This window comes from Carettochelys insculpta, chromosome 10 (genome assembly GCF_033958435.1).
Source record: "Carettochelys insculpta isolate YL-2023 chromosome 10, ASM3395843v1, whole genome shotgun sequence".
In the NCBI taxonomy this organism is placed as follows: domain Eukaryota; kingdom Metazoa; phylum Chordata; order Testudines; family Carettochelyidae; genus Carettochelys; species Carettochelys insculpta.
The window spans coordinates 11,599,527-11,617,537 of record NC_134146.1 but is presented as its reverse complement, the minus strand read 5'-3'; the positions used below and the strand labels follow the sequence as shown (position 1 = coordinate 11,617,537).

Here is an 18,011-nt window from a genome sequence, read left to right as displayed (position 1 = left end):
ATACCTCCCCCCACATTTTTGATTGAAATAAATTTAACCCTTTGCCCTTCTATTTACATTATTGTTCAAGATCAATTAACTTGTAATTATTTTGCCATGTAGTTGGGAAAGATCAAAAAATATGCACAACACATTAAATACTATATTTTATTGAAAATTTCCAAATATTCAGCAACAGTATGGAGCCATGGGCCTTTCAGATCACTGTGGCTGCAGTCCCAGGGTGCTGGCTGGTGGTGGTTGTGGTGGTTTGCCTTCAGCCTTGTCCCTTCAGGCCAAGATCGTGCCCCTTCCTGGGGGCCAAAGTCTTGTGTGGTTCCCAAGAAAGTAGAATTTCATAGAGGTGATTTGTCCAAGGGACTTACGCCTTCTTTAAGCATACATCATTGGTAAATGGAACAATTTGGATTGTAGTACAAGCTATGCCATGTGAACTTCTTCAATTCTGTATATGGACAGTTTGTGTTCTTTGTTGTCTGCGTCTAATCCTTCCCGAGTCCAGTTATTTTGGTTTATCAGCAGAAAGTAATAGCAGTGTCTCCCTAGCTCCTCTTCAGAGTCTTTAGCAACTGAAATGAAAATGTTCCTTTTCATATTGACTGGAATTGGAAGCCTAACGGAAGAAAAGGGACTTGATGGGTGCAGTTTATAGGAATGTTTGGTCTACTGAAGCAATTTATTAGTGATGGGAATCTTTCCAGGTAATTTCTTTCTGGTTTGATCTCACGCATAAATCCATTTTACAAATTGGGAACAGTTTTGCCCTTCCTTATCTTCTCTGTATTATTACTGAAATGTTTTTTGTAAGTGCGGTGTACAAAGGTGAGAGGGGAAATATTTTATTGAAAATAATGAGTACTGTATTGTCAACTGAATCACTAGCATCTTGCCTGTAGGTATGATTAGACACACACACAGTTTTAATCTCCAGAATCTGTTTTGTGTTGTTTTTTTTTTTAACACTTGGCTTAGTGTTTTGTTCTGATAAACTTTCATGAAAAATTATCAGGTTAACAAAGACAAGCAGAATTCTCTTAGCTTTGAAAGTCACTATCTATTCTTTATTTTGTTTTTTCAGGCCACTGAAGAGGTTTCAAAAAATCTGGTTGCCATGAAGGAAATATTATATGGCACAAATGAAAAAGAGCCGCAGACTGAAGCTGTGGCACAGCTTGCTCAAGAATTGTACAACAGTGGTCTCCTTAGCACCTTAGTAGCAGACTTACAACTCATTGATTTTGAGGTAAGAAAACTGCGTAAGTCACGCACTTGGTAAATTGCATTCAGATCACCTGAATTCCTTTTCCAATGATTTAAGAGGTTCGCTTCCTATTTACACAGTTTTATCAACACTGCTAATGATAGCGATTGTATTGTAAGTATTAATTAGGAAACATTACTACAAATTACTTGGTAAATTAACCAGATGCATGAGATTAAATTTATGTGAGTTTAGAAAGATAGATCACATAAAAAATAAACAGTAGATAAATAGCTCAAGTCTTCATCCCAAAACTTCATCCTGTCACCTAGAGCCTTCTGAAGTATAGCATCCCGATCCAGAATAGGCTATAGATTTTTAATGATGCATTGCAGGGATTTTTGTTGGGGGCTATAGGTGATGAAAAGTGGTGTTCTTTTGTTGATCATCTTGGGCCTATCTTGAAGTAGCTGGTTTCTGGGTATTCATCTGGCGCGGTCAGTTTGTTTTTTTTCACTTCTCCCGGTGGGTAATTCAGTTTTATAAATGCTTGGTAGAGGTCTTGTAGTTTTCAGTCTCTGTCAGGAGGATCAGAGCAGATGCCACACCACGTGATCCATCGTTTACAGTCAAGCCCTTAAATACAATCGCAGATAGGCCCGAGAAGATCAACAACAGAATACCACTTGTAATCACCTATAGCCCCCAACAATACCCCCTGCAATGCAGCATTAAAAATCTACAACCTATTCTGGATCGGGATGCTACTCTTCAGAAGGCTCTAAGTGACAAGCCTGTCCTTTCCTGTAGACAACCTCCTAACCTGAGAGAGATTCTCGCCAGCAATAAGAGGCTACACCACAGTAATATGAATCCTGGAACTTTTCCTTGCAACAAACCCTGCTGCCAACTTTGTCCACATATTTATTCTGGGGTACCATCATTGGACCTAACCACATTAGCTACAAGATCAAAGGCACATTCTCATGCACTTCCAGCAACATTATATATGCTGTTATGTGCCAGCAATACACAATGTACATTGGACAGACTGGGTAAAACCTTCACCAAAGAATAAATGGACACAGAGCAGACATCACTGATGGGCTTATGTGTATTGAGTTTCTTGAACACTTGAGTGGAGTGGAGCATTCTGTTAAAGACCTGAGAATTTGTGTCCTGGAACATAGAGAAGTTAACAACAGATTAGAGCGAGAGATTTGTGCGTTAGAGTACATATTCATATTCGACACATTAACACGTGGTATGAACAGGGACATCAGCTATCTCACGCATTACAAGGACTGCTTCCCTTCCTTTGATGCTTGTAATTTATTTCAGACGGGACAATTAACATCACCCCAACTCTCACCCCCTTCCTGCTATCCTATTTGATTTGTCAGTTTTTATTGCAATTTTTTTTTGGCCCTCTGTACTTATAAATGTCAGTCTGTATTGGAAATGAAATTGATCTAAAGAAGTGAGTCTGTCCCACAAAAGCTCATCACTGCATAAATCATTTTGTTAGTCTTTAAAGTGCTACGTTTCTGCTGCTGTGTTTTGTTGGAGTACACACTAACACAGCTACCTCTCCTACTATTCAAGCATAAAGACAGGTAGAGAACAGACCAGGAGAAAAGGTAGTCTAGGAAGCATGAATGAAGATGGAGAGCGTTTCAGGGACTTTTGTTCCTTCAGCGGATTGGTTATAGGTGGTAGTGTTTTTCCACACAGAAAGATCCAGAAGATCACTTACGTTTCACAGGACCACCAGTCAGAAAACCAGATTGATTGTATATGTGACAGCAGTTCTTTCAGATGATTGATGCAGGATGTCAGCACTGGAAAAGGAGCAGATGTAGGTTCAGACCACCATCTGGTCATGGTAAAACTAACCTTCAGGCTCAAGAGGTACATCACAACAGTGACCAAACCAGGATTGAGATTCAGCATAGAATAGCTGAAGGCTTATTTGGGGGAGGGATGGCTCAGTGATTTGAGCATTGGTATGCTAAACCCAGGGTTGTGAGTTTAATCCTTGAGGGGGCTATGAAGGGATCTCTGGCAATAGATTTTTTTTTTTGCGGGGGAGGGGAATGTTGCTTGGTCCTGCCAGAGGGCAGTTGCCTGGACTCAGTGACCTCCTGAGGTTCCTTCCAGTTCTGTGAGATGTCTCTAAATCCTTTAAATATATGCAGATGCACAAGAGCCAGTTTCCAAGTGGATCTGTCCAACAGGTATGCACTTCTGGCAAACCTTATCCTTAAAGATGCTACCACAGAACAAATTTGGGAACACACCAAAACAGCCTGGAAAGGAACCTGCAATAAAATATTGGGAAAGAAGACAAGGTGTCAAAGAATGGATCACAGCAGAAACTCTGAGAAAAGTGAAGGAACGAAAGGACAGAAAAGCAGCAGTCAACAGCAAAACAAGAGCAGCCAAGATGGAAGCTCAGAGACTATTCAGAAGCCAACAAAGCAGTTAAAAAGGCTATAAAATAGAACAAGAAGAACTTTGTGGAAAACCTTGCACAATAAGTTGAACAAGCTTCAGGATACAGAAACTTGAAAGAGCTTTATTCTTAATGTTTAATTGCTGTGTTCTGTGAAAGATAAAAGTCCTAAAGTGTATCAATGCCATAATGCCCATAATCTCATTTTAAATCCCTCGAGTTACTACATTATGATAATACTGATTCACATTACTATTCTCATTTCCGTGTTCATTAAAAAGCTTCCATTAATGCTGTCGCTAATTAGCCATTTTTAAAATCTTTAATATTCCCCTCTGCGTAGTAATGAGCGTATTTTTCATTCTTACTTATAATTTTTCTGTTCAGACAGGAAAGGCCTGTTAGTGATCACTCCAAAATGTAGACATTAATTTTAGCTTTCCCTGTTGTTTGTTGTTCATCATCATCATCAGTCACCAGGGGCTCAGTGCCTGTTGGTATCTGATGTCTCTCTCACTATTTCCTTGAATCGGAGGGGTAGCCGTGTTAGTCTGGATCTGTAGCAGCAACGAAGGGTCCTGTGGCACCTTATAGACTAACAGAAAGGTTTAGAGCATGAGGTTTCGTGAGTTAACTCACTTCTTCAGATGCTGGTCCTGGAAATCTGCAAGGCCAGGTATAAATAGGCCAGAGCAAGGCTGGGGATAACGAGGTTAGCTCAGTCAGGCAGGCTGAGTTGTATTGTCATCAGTAGATCTGGAGGTGTGAACTCCAAGAGAGGGGAAGCTGCTTTTGTATTTAGCTAGCTATTCACAGTCTTTGTTTAATCCTGAGCTGAGGGTATTGAATTTGCAGATGAATTGTAGCTCAGCAATTTCTCTTTGGAGTCTGTTCTTGAAATTTCTTTGCTGCAGGATAGCTACTTTTAAATCTGCTACTGTGTGTCCTGGGAGATTGAAGTGCTCTCCTATGGGTTTTTGTATATTGCCATTTCTGATGTCTGATTTGTGTGCATTTATTCTTTTACGTAGAGACTGTCCAGTTTGTCCGATGTATATGGCAGAGGGGCATTGCTGGCACATGATGGCATAAATTACATTGGTAGATGTGCAGCTGAATGAGCCCACGATGGTGTGGCTGATCCAGTTAGGTCCTGTAAGGATATTGCTGGTGTGTATATGTGGGCAGAGCTGGCAACGAGGTTTGTTGCATGGATGGGTCCCTGAGATAGAGTGACTGTGGTGCGGTGTATAGTTGCTTGTTAGGATTTGTTTTAGGTTGTCAGGCTGTCTGTGAGCAATGATAGGTCTGCCTCCCAAGGCCTGTGAAAGTGTGGGATCATTGTCCAGGATGGGTTGTAGATCCCTGATGATGCGCTGTAGAGGTTTTAGCTGAGGACTGTAGGTGATGGCTAGTGGTGTTCTGTTGGTTTCTCTCTTGGGCTTGTCCTGTAGTAGGAGGCTTCGTGGCACACGTCTGGCTCTGTTGATTTGTTTTCTCACTTCCTCAGGTGGGTATTGCAGTCTCAAGAATGCTTGGTGCAGATCCTGTAGGTGTTTGTCTCTGTCGGAGGGGTTGGAACAAATGCGGTTATATCTAAGTGCTTGGCTGTAAACGATGGATCGTGTGGTGTGTCTGGGATGGAAGCTGGAGGCATGAAGGTAGGCGTAGCGGTCAGTGGGTTTACGGTACAGGGTGGTACTGATGTGTCCATTGTGTATAAGCACGGTAGTGTCAAGGAAGTGGATCTCCTGTGTAGATTGGTCCAGGCTGAGCTTGATGTTGGGGTGGAAGTTGTTGAAGTCCCGGTGGAATTCCTCCAGAGTCTCCTTCCCATGGGTCCAGATGATGAAGATGTCGTCAATGTAGCGTAAATAGAACCGGGGTGTTAGTGGACGAGAGTTGAGGAAGCGTTGTTCTAGGTCAGCCATGAAAATATTGGGATATTGAGGGGCCATGCGGGTACCCATAGCTGTGCCGCTGATTTGAAGGTATATATGGTCACCGAATCTGAAATAGTTGTGTGTGAGTATAAAGTTGCAGAGCTCAGCCGCCAGATGTGCTGTAGCATCATCAGGGATACTGTTCCGGACAGCATTTATTCCATCTTTGTGTGGGATGTTGGTATACACAGCCTCTACATCCATGGTTGCTAGGACAGTGTTTTCTGGTAGGTCACCAACGTATTGCAGTCTTCTCAGGAAGTCAGTGGTGTTGCGGAGGTAGCTGGGGGTGTTGGTGACATAGGGTCTGAGGAGAGAGTCCACATAACCAGGCAGTCCTTCAGTGAGAGTGCCAATACCGGAGATGATGGGGCGTCCAGGATTTCCAGGCTTGTGGATCTTTCCTTGAACTTTCCCTGTCCAGTGCAGAGTGGCTTAGTTTCTGTAGACTAGCTCCGCACCAATCTACTACATCATCTATCCATTCTCTGTGGGGTCTGCCTCTCCTATTCAAAACGTCCATTATGCCGAATACCAGGATCTTGATTTTTTTCGTTCATTCTGCAAATATGCCCAAATAGTTGTAGCATGTAACTCCTCATTGGTGACCTTCTGCATCCATCCTATTCTCAGAACCTTTCTATAACAACTCCTTTCAAAGGCCAAGATTCTTCTTTTCAAATCTTTCATTATCCGTACAACATGCTGCTGAATACACACATTTTCAGGACGTTCAGCTTCATTCCTAAGCTAATTGCTTTGCTTTTCCAGATCTTATCCATCATCACCTTCAAACTCGCTCTTGCTTTCTCTATTCTAGTCGCTGTTTACTTTTTACAGTCTCGATCATACGTTATGTTGCTCCCCAGATGTAAACTTCTCTACATTTTCTAGTTCAATACCATCTGTACTGATCTTTCTTCCTATTTCCTTATCTCCAAATACCATAGTTTTTGTTTTATTGATGTTCATAATCAGTCCGTACCATTTCCCTTTTTCGTTTAGCACCTCCACCGTTTTTGCTAGCTGCTTCTCATGTTCCTCAGTGATAACTATATCATCTGTGAACCTCACGTTATTAGTTCTTTTCCCATGCACAGATGTCCCCTTTACTGCTTCCTTCATCTTGCCCATCGCTCTTTCCAGATGTGTGATGAAGATACTTGGTGATAATGGATGTCTTTGTCTCGTACCTCTACTTGTTTTAAACCAATTTCCCAACTCCCCGCTTGATCTCACCACTGCCTCCACATTGTCATTGTTATTCTTCAACAACCATATCAGTCTGTTATCCACGCCGTATGACTCCAACACTGCCCAAGTCACTTTCTGATCTATACTGTCAAATGCCTTTTGAAAATCAATGAAGCAAGTGTATACGTTCTTGTTTTTTCATCGAGCTTTCTCCGCTATCAGTCTTAGTGTTAATATCTGCTGTATTGTACTACTGTCTTTTCTGAACCCTGCTTGCTCGTCTGCTATGTGTTCTTCTATCTGTGATCTCAATATTATTTGAGATTTCATACACAGTAATTAAAGTCTTCACATCAACACTCTGAGGTGAAGTATTATTGTCCTCATTTTGTCTTGGGGACCGAGGTTTCATCAGATTTAAGGTTTGTCTGTGTCATAGCTCTCTGCTGAGAAGAGAACGTGAATTATCAAGTACGGTAATGTGGTGTGTTCTAACTACTTCATGTAGACCCTTCTGGTGCGAACTAAAAAGTCCAGGACTACATCAATATGAACTACATTTCTTCTGGTTTGTGCTAGTAGGATCTGCACTGGGCAGTCAGACCACAAAACATTAGTGTGCTCGGCAGTTGACACATACTCATAGTCACAATATGTTGTTATGTAGACAAGCCCATAGAGACTTTCACAGAATCATAGGGCTGGAAGGGACCTCAGGAGGTCATCTAGTCCAGCCCCCTGTTTCAAGCAGGGTCAACTGCTACTAAGGCATCCCAGCCAGGACCTTGTCCACGTGGGACTCAAAAAGCTCGAGGGATGGAGAATCCACCACCTGTCTAGGCAACGCATTCCAATGCTTCACCACCCTCCTGGTGAAGTAGATTTTTGTAATATCTAACCTACACCTTTCCCTCATCAACTTCAGACCATTATTCCTTGTTCTGTCATCTGACACCACTGAGGACAGTTTCTCACTCTCCTCTTTAGAGCTCCTCTTCAGTAAGTTGAAGGCTGCTATTAAATCACCCCTAAGTCTTCTCTTCTGTAAACTAAACAAACCCAAATCTCTCAGCGTATCCTTGTAGGTCTTGTGCTCCAGCTCCTTAATCATTTTTGTTGCCCTCCACTGAACCTGCTTCAGTAAAATCCACATCCTTTTTATACCGGGGGGCCCAAAACTGGACACACTATTCCAGATGTGGCCTCACCAGTGACGAATAGAGGGGAACAACTACTTCTCTAGATCTGCTCGAAATGCTCTTCCTTAATGCACCCTAGTATTCCGTTAGCCTTCTTGGCTACAAGGGTGCACTGTTCCCTCATATCCAGCCTTTCATCCACCATAACCCCTACATCCCTTTCCATCATACTGCTGCTGAGCTAGTCAGTTCGCAGCCTGTAACAATGCTTGAGATTCTTCCACCCCAGCTGCAGGACTCTACACTTCTCCTTGTTGAACTGCATCAGATTTCTTTTGGCCCAGTCCTCCAATTTATCCAGGTCCCTTTGGATTCTCTCTCTGCCCTCCAACGTATGTACCTCTCCCCTTTAGTTTTGTGTCATCTGCAAACTTGCTGAGGGTGCAATCCAGTCCCTCATCCAGGTCATTAATAAAGATGTTGAATAACACCGGCCCCAGAACCAAGCCTTGCGGCACTCCGCGTGAAACCGATCGCCATCCAGATATTGAGCCATTGGGCCCAACCATCAAGCCAGCTTTCTATCCATCTTATAGTCCAAGGATCCAATCCATATTTCCTTAACTTATGGACAAGAATGTTGTGGGAGACCGTATCAAAGGCCTTGCTGAAGTCAAGGTATAGCACATCCACTGACTTCTCCGTGTCCACAGAGCCTGTTACCTCATCATAGAAGCTAATCAGATTAGTCAGGCAGGACTTGCCCCTGGTGAATCCATGTTGGCTACTTTTGATTGCTTTCCCCTCTTCCAAGTGCTCCAAAACAGATTTCTTGAGGATTCCCTCCATCATTTTCCCAGGGATTGAGGTAAGGCTGACCGGTCTATAGTTCCCTGGATTGTCCTTTTCTTGTTTAAAGATGGGCACTACGTTTGCCTTCTTCCAGTCATCTGGTATCTCCCCCGATCTCCAAGAGTCTTCAAGGATAATGGCCAAAGGTTCAGCAATGACCTCTGCCAATTTCTTCAGTACCCTGGGGTGCATTAAATCCAGACCCATGGGCTTGTGTACATCTAGTTTTTCTAGATAGCTCAGAACTTGTTCCTTCCCCACAGATGGCTGCCCTCCACCTTCCCATACTATATTGTCTAGGACTGTCATGTGGAAGTTAACTTTGTCCGTGAAGACTGAGGCAAAAAAAGCATGGAGTACTTCAGCTTTTCCTACATCATCTGTCACTAGGTTACCTCCCTCATCCAGTATTGGCCCCACACCTTCTCTGATAACCCATTTACTGTTCACATGCCTGTAGAAACCCTTCTTGTTACTCTTCACATCCCTTGCCAGCTGCAGTTCCAGTTGTGCGTTCGCTTTCCTGATTACTGCCCGGCATTCTTCAGCCGTATGTTTATACTCCTTAGTCAACTGTCCACATTTCCATTTCTTGTGTGCCTCCTTTTTGAATTTAAGCTGACTAAGGATTTCCCTGTTAAGCCAAGCTGATTGCCTGCCATGTTTGCATTTCTTACTATGTGGGGGGATGGTTTGTCCCTGTGCCTTCAGTAAGACTTCTTTAAAATACTGCCAGTTCTCTTGAACTCTTTTCCCCTTCATCTTCGTTTCCCAAGGGATCCTGCTCATCAGTTCTCTCAGGGAGTCAGTCTGCTCTTCTGAAATCAAGGGTCTGTATGTTACTGCTCACCTTTCTTCCTTTTGTCCAGATCCTGAAATCTACAATCTCATGGTAGGTGCAGCCCAGGTTTGCTCTCACTTCTGTTTCTTCTACTAGCTCTTCCCTGTGTGTGTGGAGCAGGTCAAGTTGTGCATGGCCTCTGCTTGGTTCCTTCAGCACTTGTACCAAGAAGTTGTCCCCAGCATTCTGCAAAAACTTCCTGGATTGTTTGTATGCTGATGTATTGGTCTCCCCACAAATGTGTGGATGATTAAAGTCTCTCATGAGAATCAGGGCCTATGATTTGGACACTTCACTTAAATGCCTGAAGAAAGCCTCTATCTCATCTCCCTTTCCTTGAAGGTTCATAAGAAATCTATGGTAGAGCTAGAAACAGAGCTTGGAATTTTAGTGTCTGGGTCCAGTGTCTATCCTGCTTAAGGTTGCTGTAAAGTTGTTGGGCACGTCTACATGGAGCTGTTCTCCCATCAGCTCCATGCTAATTATCAGTCTTGCAATTGCAAATGGATGCTCGTTGCATAATTGCACAGCTATTTAGCATAGCTGCATGAGATCTCACTGCGAGCATTAAACAAGCTATGTGGACATGCCTCTGCGGCTAAAACCTGCTCTTTAGCCTGTCCTTGGGGAAAAAATCAGGGATAAGGAACTGGTGGCAGAGGGGGGTTTATCCAGGAGAGGCACGTCCACACAGCTTGTTTCCCGCCAGCAGTGGCATCTCACGTGGGTATTCTCAGTAGCCGTGCCGTTATGCTAATGAGCAGCCATTTGCGATTGTGAGATTGTTCATTAGCAAGGAGCTGCTGGGAAAACACCTGTGTAGGCATGCCCATAGTGTTCATAAGCAAGTTGGCCGTTAAGCAGAGGCAAGAGTCTAAACCAGGGGTCAGCAACGTTTCTGAGGCAGAGTGATGAAATTTGACCTTTTGACGTCTGTGTAGGGTCCAAGTGCAAGTGATATTTTTTTAAAGTCACAAATAGTCCTATTAACAGCAGCTCCATTAATAAATAAAGTAAGATGCAGAACTTTACTATTTAGGTGGTGATTGCTGGAATTAGCTGGCCTTTTGTTAATCCACAGGTTTTGGGCAAGCTCCCAGATGCATGGGGAGGAGAGTTGGAGCTGAGCTCCCATCTCGTGCGCAGGGTGGTTTCTGACCTCTGGTCTAAATGGATATTCTAGAGTTACATTCCAGAATTAAGTTAACCTACTCTCTTTCTCTCCCTCCCCAACAGAATATTGTTTTGTTTGTTTTTTAGTTACCATTTGGTTTTATATGTCCAGATGTCCAATGTTTGCCAAATCCCATAGAAAGCTACATTCCAGAGTAGATTAATTTAGAGACAGAACTGAGCATGTTCAGTAGAAACCTGAAGCAGAGTTTTCAAGCTGTTTAATGGGTTTGCAAGTAGGTGTTTTAAAAGGGAATTTGCAACTTTTCTAAAAATAAAAGTGAAATAGAAATTGCACAGCATAAAAAGCATTTTGAAAATAAAAACATGAATGTTTTTCTTCCTCATAAAATGTCTCCACCGTGCATATAACAAAAATCCATGGATGTTTAGAGTAAAAGCATTTGAGAAGGCCTCTGGTTATTGAGGAAAAGATGTTGAGAAATTACATCTGGATTCAGCTAATTTTCAATTTCTTACAGCCCAGTTTTTAATCTTTCTGGTTATCCAGAAAGAATTCTTCTGATGATGGACAAAGGTTGTGTTCAAATTGCTCTTTATTGGATCAGTAGTGGTGTGGGATTGCGAAGGATTGTTCTGTATTAGGGGTAGCTATATGTTTCAGTGTGAGAAGGTTGCTGATTGTTGGTAATAACTTTCTATTTTTTGGATTCCCAACGGCTCTGTTACCTGAGAAGGATGAAAGTTTTACTTGTTGAGATAAACATTAACAAGACGAGGTATGTGTGGTAGCAGCTCCAATTGGACCAGCTTTTGTTGGTGAGAGAGAAGCTTTCCAGACTTTTCGTGTCATGTTAAGCATTATTCAGACTGGACTACAACAGTGCTCTTTAATGCAGTGTGCCAATTTCCTTATTGGATGTTGTGGTCTGATGTCAGCACACCTGTGCTCAATCACCTGCACTAATTCCCATCAGTTGAGTGGAATTCAAGAGCTTAGTTCCAGTCTCTTAAACCCCATGTGCTTTGGGCTTTACTATTTCTGAAAACTGCTATGTCCAGAGCTGAAAACTCATGAGTAGCGTTTTGCTGACGTTTCCTTCCTCCTCCTGTAGTATGACAGAAGCCAAGTTCTTTGTGCATGGATCAAAGTACATCTTTCTGGCTTATTATTTGTTTGATTGTGTAGCTTTCCTGTGCAGTTATCTTGAGAACTTTGGGTTGTAAGGAATAGTTTTTTCCTGACAATTCCACTCTGCCTACCATACTAATGGGCCCCTAATGTAAACAGAATTATTTTACGTCTTCATTTAAGAAATTTCCCCTGAAACATCCAGTCTTTACACTAACATGAACATTTGTTTGGAATAGTGTCTATATGTAAAAACACTTTTTCATGTAAGGCAGTCAACAAAACTGTTTAGAGAACAATAACTTGTCAATCAGCTCCCTGCTGGGAGTTGTTGCATTCTTTGAAATCTTTAAAGAAGAAAGAGAACAATTAAACCAAACTTCGTTTTTGCACCAAGGAAGTACAATTCAGCTACACTCTTACTCCTTGCCTCTGTGAATCATGACAGTTGGTGTGAGAATTTTTAATCCATTATCTGCTTATTAAATATATCATTACATCACTTGGAAGGAACAGATGCTTCAAACAATAACTAGATTTGAAATTACTATTTGCTGCCACCCCTTCAACTAAGTGAATGAAAAAGAGAAGGTGTATTGGTGGTAAATAACAGGAAAAATGAGATCCAGGGAAAAATTGTCCGTGTTAGTGGATGAGATGTGATGGCTATATTTCTCAAAACAATGCTATACTCGTTTACAGAATAAAGGGGTCAGATGCTGCTTTGGGTTGGTTTTCAATAGAATTATAATTCAGAAAACAAGCATTTACAAAACAAACTAACACTTATGTCATGACAGCAATATTGCAACAAATTCTCCATTCTAATTAACAAACGTCATTTTAAAAGGCTGAGATCTTCATAGGTTTTTCTAAATTATTGATTTACTTTCTACTCAGTTAGCATGCATTGCCATGGCATGAGGAGTTCAATACTAAAATTAAAACAAATCTAAAATTATCAACTATCATTCTATCGTATTTGTTGGAAATCTCCTCCGTAAGAGTATAAGGTGTATTTCTTTACTTTAAAGCTTGCTACACACAGATTTGGATGTTGCCAGAATAGATCCATTCTGCAAACAAGGCTCATCAGTTATAATGGCATGCTTTTGGTCTCAGATTTTAAAATTGGGGTAACCATGGTTAAGAGTTACTTAACAGATCTTTATTGGTAGCTCAAGATCTGTACCTAGACCCTATTCTACCCAAGGTGGTAAGGAGCTTCTTGAGTTTAATTTCGAAACAAATAACTTTCAGGCCTCCTTCAAAAGTAATTCCAGATAGCATACACAGGGAATGTTAAACCATCCTGGTAATTGGGTATGTGAATAGGTCCTGGCGTTCCTTCTGGTGCTTAATACTACCAGCCAGCTTCATTTAACCAGATGTAGGTTGAATATGAGCATTGTGCTCTTACTTGTATCCACGCTTCTGTCAGTTGTTGAGAAAAACTAGGGAATGGTATCCTAGATTGTATGATATAAGGATTATACCTTTTATATTATATGTACCTTTGACTTTAATTCATTAATTTTCTTGTTTTCCACAATAAAACGAGAACACAAAGTGTAAATTGGATTGCAGTATTCATGTTGTTAGTATTGAAGATCAAGATGTGTATGTCTTTCCTCGGAGAAGGACATACAAACCTTAACACTGAAAAGGAGAGGTGAAAGAGTGGAACATGGAAGAATTCTAGCTTACTCAGGCTATGATGTTGTTAAAAATGGCATGGCATTAACATAATTTTGGTACAGCATTAACCCAGAAAAAAGGCTAGGAATATTAGATAAAATATTAGTGTTATAATGTTTTAAATATTTTTATTTGGGCAATCTTTTTGTGAACTTCTTTGTGTTTGGTAATATGCTCATTTATGCTAATATTAAGGTATATATTAACAGTTGTACATTTTGGTACTAAATATTATATGCTTAATTGGTTATGTTTTTGACAGGGCAAGAAAGATGTCGCTCAGATTTTCAACAACATTCTCAGGAGGCAAATTGGTACAAGAACTCCCACGGTGGAATACATCTGCACTCAACAAAATATATTGTTCATGCTGTTAAAGGGGTATGTACAGTATTCAGTGTAAAAGATTTTGTACAAGGTATTGTGTTTTTCTTATTTTTCCTTCAGGTAAAAGCAAGGTAGAGCAGTGAAATGTTCCTTCTTCCTTTGCATTTGTTTAAATTAATTTTGTCACCATGCCTGAAAATTCCCTTAAAGTAACTTAAGGTAAATGGAAAATATAAGCAATAGAATATCAAAATAGGAATCCTTTAATGTAAAGGATGGCAGCGTGAGAATTGAGTATTAATACTGTTCTAAAACATCCTTGTTGGGGTAATGTCACAACAAAATCTGCTCCTTTCCCCCTAACTTAATTGTCCAGGCTTTAAACTGTTTTTCCTGATCTTAGTTATTTACCAGTGTTAGAATGATTGTTCTAACCTCTTAGATAAATGAACTTGGTGTCCCATCATCTGAGTTACTGTGCAGCTCCAGTGTCATGGTTCCAACTTGTCCAGACATGATTTGGTGAATGCACTTCATGTGAGAGTGCTGTTTTTCACCTCTGTTCTTGTGTTACCTGCATTGTTACATCTTGTAGCATCATGCTACATCAATTATGTTGTAGCACATCTGCAGCTGCATACCAAAATAGAGGTTTTCTTGAAATCAGATTTTTTTTTTTTTTTAACATTAGGGTACAACCATTCCCCAGCCCCTGGAAGTGGACTGTTTACATTGCTATTATGTTGTGAATAACAGAAAATATTAGCTGTTGAAATCCTGTAAATTCACTAATGTCTTACCATTTTTGTTTTAACATTTCAGGCACTAATTTTATGTCAGTAACTGTAATGTGTACACTGATAGATATTGTTGAAGGGAGTTCTCCTACATCTTGTCCTGTATACTCCTAATTATCCACAGAGCACGGGAGACTCTGAATTTGTCTGGATAATTAGGAGTTCAGAAAATCAGCAGAGCAGAAGAGAATTCATCCACTGAGCAGTCAGGTGCCCTCTCTCAAATCTGGCATCTCACCTTGCTCCTTGCTGTACTGGCTAGAGTTCTCTTCTCTCTTTTCCAAACCTCCATATTATCTGAATCCTCTCTTTTACCCCCAGCATGAGATACGTGCCCTCTGCAGCACAGGTCTCTCACTGGGGACAAGGAAGGGGTTTGGGTAAATGGGGCTTTACTGTAGCTGTGCTCTGATACTGTGGTGATTGGCAAGCAATAAGAATCTATAGAAAAGATAAATAATAAGATTAGTTAATCCTTTGGAATAGGTGTTTGCCCTGTCATGCTGACAGCAGTGAGAAGTTAGAATGACAGGATTTATTTCTGGATGGTGAAACCAAAGATCTGCTCCTTTGGTTTTTCCTTAGTTTTTGCATTACATTATAATTAGAGATGCTGCCAACTCTGAAGCCTACCAGGTATGTGGTGTCATGTTTATATCAAGTTGTCTCTTCATCTGTGCCATTTTCTGAAGCAGCAGAGTTTTGATACATACAAAAATTGAAAATAGGAATTTTGCAGATTTTAGTCCCTGGCCTTCTCATGAACACTGGGGCCCTGCCTCAGGCAGCATAGAAGAGCAACACAATGTGTACTTTTGTATCTTTGTAGTTGTAAGGAAATCCAGTGTTTCTCGAACTTTTCCTGTGTTAGTCTCATTTTGATAGAACCAAAAATATCTTAGACATGAAAACCAAAATTATTAACTAGAGTATAATATAAAAGTAAGAACGTACTAACGATACTGAAATCTTGCATGTGCTGTGTGAAAGGGCTTCACAAAGGGGGGCATGGAAACTGAGGCTCAGAGGTGAAATGACTTGCCCAAACTATCACACTAGTCACTGGCAGTATCTTCTCCTAACTTTAAGTACAGGGTCCTGGTCAGTGGACCGCGCTGCTGCTTTTAAGGACAACATAACCTATGGCAGCACCTGTGACGTATTTGTGTGTGTGTGTGTGTGTGTGTGAGTAAAACCTTTTGAAACAGGTGTTTGTAACTTATCAATCTGTTGTATGTCTTATTTCATCTGGTATAGCCAAATTTAATAATTTTAAGATATTCTTGGACTGAGCTGTCAGTCGACAGATCTTTTCTATTACACTGTTGGTGAGTTACTAAACAAATTCTTGATCGGCAGAGCTGATTTCAGATGTCACATAAAAAACTCCCAGCTGCAGGAGTTGTATGTTCTTTTTGGATCCTACCTTTTTACTGTAATGCTTGGATGTGCTGACTGTCAAAGCAATTAACAGTCTCTAGAGTGGTTTGCTGCCAGAATGATCTGTCCTGAACTAGATTTTCCTGATCATTGAGAGATATGCCACACTACTTCACGTTGGCCTTCAAGATGTCTTTATAGCACTTATACTGACTACCAATAGAGTGTTTTTGATGAGCAAGCTGGCCACAGAAGATGATCTTTAGTATGTGTGTATCATCCACCCTCCTAACATGGCTAATTCAGCTAAACTGTTTGTTTGTAAACATTGCTTCCATGCCCATAACACCACACAGTTGAAGAACGTCTGTGTTAGGAATTTTGTCCCACCAAGTCACCTGGGCAGTCTTTCTCAGATAGTGCATATGGAACTCATTGAGTTTCAAAACATGGCACCAATATACTGTCCATGACTCTTAGCCATACAGCAGGTTATTCAGGACAACTTCCTGATAAACTGCTACCTTGGTATGGAGTTTAATACCATGGCCATTCCATAGGTGTCAATTTTCCAAAGGCAGCGCTGGCTTTGGCTTATCGAGCAGATACATCATGATCCACATTTATGCTAGAGGACAGTACACTTCCGAGGTAGGAGAAATTGTCAGCAGCCTTCAGGACTGTATCAACAGCAGTATCATGGGATTGCTGGACTCTTTCCAATCAGGCTGAGGTATAACTTGTGTCTGCTTGCGGCTCACTGAGAGTCCAAAGTGGTGAGCAGAAGTAAAAGTGATCAAAAAGCTGCTGTGCATCCTTTACTGAATGAGCCAACAATCCACAGTCATCAGAAAAAAAGATGGTCATGGACAGTTGTAGTAGCCTCTCTAGTGCAAGCCTGAAGTCTCCAGAGATTGAAAATACTGCCATCTGTTCAGAACTGAATAGGTATGCCTAAAATGCAGTCCTCACAAGCAACTAACAGCATAATTGAAAAGTAGATGTTGAACAGGAGAGGAGCAATGACACATCCTTACTTTATTTCATTGTTATTTCATCCTTACTTTGTTGTTCATCCTTACCATTTGGTATTTCAGAAGGTGCTGATATCTCTGCATTGTTAAGGATGTGACCAAGCATGCTATCATGAAAAGACCAAATAATGTTGATATATTTTTTAGAACAGCCAATTTGCCCAAATATTTTCCAAGCCCATTTCTGTTGACTGTGTCGAATGCCTTGGGTCAGGTCAATGAAAATCACAGAGGTCCTGATGTTGCTCTCCACATTTCTCGTGCATCTGTCTGGCTGTAAATATTATACCAGCAGTGTCTCAACCTGCACAAAAGCCGCACTGGCTTTCAGGAATAATGTCATTTTTGAACACATAGCGAAAGCTGGTTATAAAGAGTGCTGTAGAGTGCAGAGAGATGCCCTGATGGTCATCACAACTTGCACTGTCATCTTTTATCATGTATATGCGTACGGTCAGGGCACCCTCGAAGTCTTGGGCACTAAATAAGTGGCTGAGACAATACGTCAGCTAGCCACCAGCAGCTTTCTAAATTTTGGATGGAATTGCATGACTTCCAGGTGCCTTTCCAGATCTCATCTATTTAACAGCTTTTTGTACTTCATCAAGAGTTGTTGGTATGACCAGCTGAAAATCATTAGCCCACTGAGGAATCTCTTGAAGAACACTGCTGTCAGAAGTTGAGGTCTGGTTCAATACTTTGTGAAAATGTTCAGCCCAGCAGGCAAGGGTTTTAGCGTCTGTGATCAAACTGAGGTCATCAGCAGAGCACACTGGCATACAGCCAGCAATGCATGGTCCATATAGTGCCTTCAGCCCATCATAGAATGCTTTAAAATCATGTCTGTTGGCCCATCTTGGAGTTTAGCTTCTTGGTATTTCCAC

At 41.2% G+C, this 18,011-nt stretch overlaps 1 protein-coding gene across 6 annotated transcripts in view; it reads left to right on the top strand.

Annotated features, from left to right (window-relative positions):
* CAB39 (calcium binding protein 39) overlaps nucleotides 1-18,011 on the top strand; it is a 75,044-nt gene that overhangs the window by 43,353 nt on the left and 13,680 nt on the right. For all 6 annotated transcript variants that reach the window (XM_075004362.1, XM_075004364.1, XM_075004363.1 and 3 more), the window contains 2 exons: nucleotides 1,079-1,243; nucleotides 13,852-13,970. In XM_075004362.1, coding sequence (XP_074860463.1) covers nucleotides 1,079-1,243; nucleotides 13,852-13,970 — 284 coding nt within the window. The remainder of the gene's footprint in view (nucleotides 1-1,078; nucleotides 1,244-13,851; nucleotides 13,971-18,011) is intronic.